The sequence below is a fragment of the Melanostigma gelatinosum genome, assembly GCF_949748355.1.
Source record: "Melanostigma gelatinosum genome assembly, chromosome: 18".
In the NCBI taxonomy this organism is placed as follows: domain Eukaryota; kingdom Metazoa; phylum Chordata; class Actinopteri; order Perciformes; family Zoarcidae; genus Melanostigma; species Melanostigma gelatinosum.
Window position 1 is genome coordinate 1,531,477 of NC_136651.1, and position 5,000 is coordinate 1,536,476.

Below are 5,000 nucleotides of genomic sequence, written 5' to 3' on the forward strand. Positions count from 1 at the left end.
ACGGAGGCACGAAAGCAGGAAAAAAGAAAAGAGAGAAAGAGGAAAATTAATTATCATTCAGCTGAAAGCAAAAACAGGAAAGTGCAGTGAGGAAACACTACAAAGACGTTTGTATTCAAAGGGAGATGCAGTGTGATTTAAGGCCACGTCCACCAAAATGTCTCTCCCTAAAGACAACGGCTGGTGCGCCAGGCTGCATTCTCTCTAGTGGCCAGCAGGGGGCGACTCCTCTGGTTGTATAGAAGTCTATAGAAAATGACTCTACTTCTCTCTTGATTTATTCCCTCAGTAAACATTGTAAACATGAGTTTATGTCTCAATCTCTAGTTTCAAGTCTTCAATACAGCATGATGTTCATTTAGTACATTATGGTCCATTTAGAGTCACACAGACCATAAAGCAGGGGATGCTTTAGGGCGGGGCTACTGTGATTGACAGGTCTCTCTACCAGAGACGTATACGGCGTCTCTACGTCAGATGTAGGAAATGGTTTTTTGTTTTTTTTAAACGTCCTCAGGGAGAAACGATTTGGTGGACACGGTAGATGTTATTTTTCAGGACCTACCTTGTTGAGAGTTTCTGTCGTTGAGCAGCTTGGTCTGACTGTTGGGCAGGATCTTAATCTCAGGAGGATCTGGACTCTGACCGACCCGCGACGCCATGAGAGCGTTCAGATACTGGAGACGAGTCACCTACAAGACAAAGCCAGAGTTTAGTGTTTCCTCTAAACCGGCTCCACACACCGAGTGGTACCAGCGATAGTGCAGGTTTAATAAATCTCACTCATTAATCTATAAACCCATTCTGAATCCATACCATATCAATATCGAAGATAAACACAGTGATTTAAAGAATACATGCATATATTTCCTGTGTGTGTGTATTACTAGCAAACTGCTGCAGTAACATGAGGTTTTCTAAAGGGACTCTGGAGCTCATAGACACTACCACTTTAGTCCACAGGGGGCGCCAGAACCAACACATAATGAAAGTTGGTAGCTTGTAGAAGCTTTAAACGTATTATTCCTTTACTTATTGTTGTTCCTGTTTGTGCAGGTGTGCGTTTGTCCTTCACACAGTGTTGGAAGAAGTATTCTTTACTTCAGTAAAAGTACTAATACACACGCACACACACACACACACACACACACACACACACAGACCCGTATGAGCTGCAGGTCGGTGAGCGCTCGGACGGTGTAGTCGGGACAATAGCTGGACGGGCTCGTGGCGTCCGCTGACTCAAAGGGATCCCTGGGAGACTGACACTGGGTCGACACTGGAGACTGGTGCACTGCAACACACACACACACACACACACACACACACGAGTCAGCACAATATCTGCGATCCTGCCACTTCTTCTTCTCCTTTTTACAGCCATGTGCCGATTCGTATAAAGCTCAGTGAAGTAAACACAGAGGAAAAACTGCCTCGTCATTCATTTTACACAACTGTGATCTTCATGTATCACTGTAATAATGTAAAATATAATAACGTATCATTTCTTTAATAGAAACATCAAAACATACATTTTTATTGTATATTATACTGTACCAATATATATATATATGTATTTAATATATTTATTAAACTTCGGTTCTTTTTAACTCTTTTTAGAATAAATATAATATAAATACAATTGTATTGATTGATTTTTTTTTCACTCAAATCAAAATCAGAATGTTTTTTTCAGTCAAATCATTTTTCTTCGTATTTTGGCGACGTCACAATTAACAAAGTCAGAAAAAATAAAAATAAACAAGTTCTGCAAGAAAAGAGCTGCTCAGGTTTTAAAAAGTAAGAGGACGTAATGTACAAATGTTCAGTCTTAATAATATGAGCAATAAAGATTTGCGTTAATGTAGCGTGTAAGTTAGAGGTCCAAATGAAACTCTGGATTCAACAACAGCAGCTCTGATCACTGATCATCACTGATGATCACTGATGATCAGTGATCATCAGTGATCATCAGTGATGATCACTGATGATCACTGCTGATCAGTCATTACGGAGTCAGCTCTGTGTGTAACTGTAATTCTCCACCTCACCTGAAGAGGGCAGCGTGAGTGCAGAGACTCCGTAGTACGTGAACGCTCCGTTCTCAAACTTCAGCCCCTCTTTACCGATCTCCACCTCCACTCGACCCTGAATACAAACAGGAAGCAGCGACGCGCCAATGTCACAATATCTCACGTTTGATAAACAAAAAAGTGCTCTTTGTGTTTTCAGTAATAGATAATAAATAAGCCATGAAGTAAAGTGTTATAACAACATACGATGTTGTAAAGAGAAACGGTTGTTTGAATGTGTTTTAAGCAGCGTTTTAAGGAAAGTGATACGTTTGTATTGGGATGTTTGGAGACATAGCACTGCAGCAGTTGACTGAGAATCTTCACTTTTTAAAGTTTTCTTTCGTGTCAAAGTACAGGAGCTGATTCAGCAGATTTTTAATGGTGCCAATTTGCCAAAATGTGAAGAAATTATTGTTTCGCAATTAGTTCTTGCAGTTTTGGGGAGAAAGATTTTCTAACGCTGAAGCGACGGGAGGAGAGTTGGGTCAACGTCTTCATTTTGTTTGTTTTAATTATTACTGTGAAAATACATTATTATATGTATATATGAACTTTAACCGTGGTATGTTACCCTGTTCCATCATTTATTTATTATTTTATTTAACTACAATGACCCTAAAACGCGTCATATTTATCCAACCTTAAACTCGACATAAACAACATAAGTTAAAGAAAGTTGAGAGCTCTTTCTTTCATGAATACGATGCATTAACCTTAAAGTAGTTCAGTGAAAGGAGTCGCTGTGTTGGTGGAGATCAGAGACAACAGCTTCAGCGTCTGACATCAAGGTAAAGAGGTGGAAACATTCTCTACACAGCGTTCACGTGAACTGATGGAGATTCCTTCAGGAGTCGAGAATACGTCCTCAGCAGAACATGACTGTGTGTGCAGTTGGTGAACTGTCCCTTTAAGGTGACCCGGTGTGACCCTGCAGCACTGACCTGCAGCAGCAGGATGAAATAGTCCACCGGGTGGTTGCGGGTGTAGAGATAGTGAGCCGGGCTCAGCCGGTTGCTTGGGTCAAAGTGGACTTCCTGGTTGACACTGGGGTGACGGAGCAGGTGGAACAGGACCTTCTCCGACATGCGGCCGGGGCTGAAGTGTGCCACCTCTGCAAAGGGGGGGGGGGGGGGGGAACACACACAAACAGATCTGCATTAACTTGAAGAAGCTTGTTTCTCCCAATAAGTAACAAGGAACACAATCATTCCACGTGTGGAGTTAAACTGTGACGGATTCAACCAGTGAGAGACCGATCTGTCCACTCACTACCGGAGAACAGTTATCAATCAGCTGCTGTGTTGATGTTCTTCTTCTTTTCTTCAATAAGAAACATAAAAAGTGCACACATGCTTTATTTACATGTGTCACATGACAGAGGAGAATCCTGTTGAACTAGTTTCATTATTGATTTGTAAATATTGATTGAAGAGGTTTAAACGTATCTACGACGAACCTTCTATTTCTACTGTGAAGTCTGAAGAAGAACTTTGATAAAGTTCATTCCAGCTGGTTTTTGGCTGCTTTTATTGTGAAACTCTTGACAGTGAAACAGGAAGCTGCTCCTTATAAAGTCTAAGCCATTTAGAGTCGTCCTCTCAGACCTCAGAATATATAAGAAGTGGACGTAGTCATCATCACATCAACTCATTGGTTTGTGGACGTTTTGAAGCCTCGAGTTCGGCGCCTGGACAGGAAGTGACCATATTAGGACTGAGGAGTGACGTAGAGACGCCGTGTATGTCTCTGATAGAGACCTGTCAATCACAGTAGCCCCGCCCTAAAGCATCCCCTGCTTTATGGTGTGTGTGACTCTAAATGGACCATAATGTACTAAATGAACATCATGCTGTATTGAAGAAGACTTGAAACTAGAGATTGAGACATAAACTCATGTTTACAATGTTTACTGAGGGAATAAATCAAGAGAGAAGTAGAGTCATTTTCTATAGACTTCTATACAACCAGAGGAGTCGCCCCCTGGTGGCCACTAGAGAGAATGCAGCTTAGTGAACATACAGGTGTAAAGCCTCACCTCTGGACAGGAAGCGGTGTGTAGCCAGCAGGAGCTGTGGTGACGTCCTGATCTTGGGTTCTCCTTCAGGGGGCTTGAAGATAGAAAACTCCTCGTGGACGCTGCGAGGCTCCAGAGGAATCTCCAGCGGCGCGAGAGGACGCTTCACCTTCCTGTCCACTGCAGGAGGAGACGGAAACTTCAAATAACAGACATCAGACACTAAATGAATAAACACATTTATAATCAACAAACTTACGGTAGCCGTCAGACTCATCCAGGATCTCTGACTTGATGATCTCCTCGATGACGTCCTCTAAGGTGACCAATCCCAGCACCTCGTAGAACGGATCCCCCTCCCCCTCGTTGTTCACCTTCTGGACGATGGCCATGTGAGAGTTACCTGAGAGGAAAAGTCACAGAGAGGACTCCTTCAGTAAATCAGTAAACGGCAGAGTCACCAAAATTACAAAAAGACTCATTTTTACTTGAACAGTTTTCCTCGTTACTCTGAATCAGAGCTTTTCAATCCGTGTCAACTCTTCAATTTGAAGTTGAAGGGACACGAGGCAAAGATACTTGCATTCCTCCTGGGAGTCAAAACTCACTTTTATTTTGTTAAAAAAGCCCCAATCTTAGCTTCCTGTTAAGATACAGGTACTTTCTGGGGCTTTTATTTTGAAAGGGATGGGAGCTGGATGATGGGGGGGGGGGGCAGAATCAGATCTGACAGGACTGTATTGTAAGCCAATAAAAGGAAGCTTAAATGTGAGGCTTGAACTGAACTGCCTGTTAAGATAGAGTTAAATTCTGGGGCTTTTATTTTGAAAAACTAGGTCCATCGCTAGTTGCCTGTTGACATATAGTGAAAATTGTTGGGCTTCTAGTTTGTAAAAGACGCCTCAGCCCCT

General features: G+C 42.2%; 1 protein-coding gene across 3 annotated transcripts in view; it reads right to left on the bottom strand.

The window, feature by feature from the left end:
• Positions 1-5,000, bottom strand: part of LOC306792584 (metal transporter CNNM4-like) — a gene marked incomplete at its 5' end in the record, with an annotated part of 36,174 nt that overhangs the window by 2,815 nt on the left and 28,359 nt on the right. For all 3 annotated transcript variants that reach the window (XM_079289815.1, XM_079289816.1, XM_079289817.1), the window contains 6 exons: positions 566-692; positions 1,164-1,294; positions 2,052-2,148; positions 3,017-3,186; positions 4,111-4,269; positions 4,349-4,492. In XM_079289815.1, coding sequence (XP_079145941.1) covers positions 566-692; positions 1,164-1,294; positions 2,052-2,148; positions 3,017-3,186; positions 4,111-4,269; positions 4,349-4,492 — 828 coding nt within the window. The remainder of the gene's footprint in view (positions 1-565; positions 693-1,163; positions 1,295-2,051; positions 2,149-3,016; positions 3,187-4,110; positions 4,270-4,348; positions 4,493-5,000) is intronic.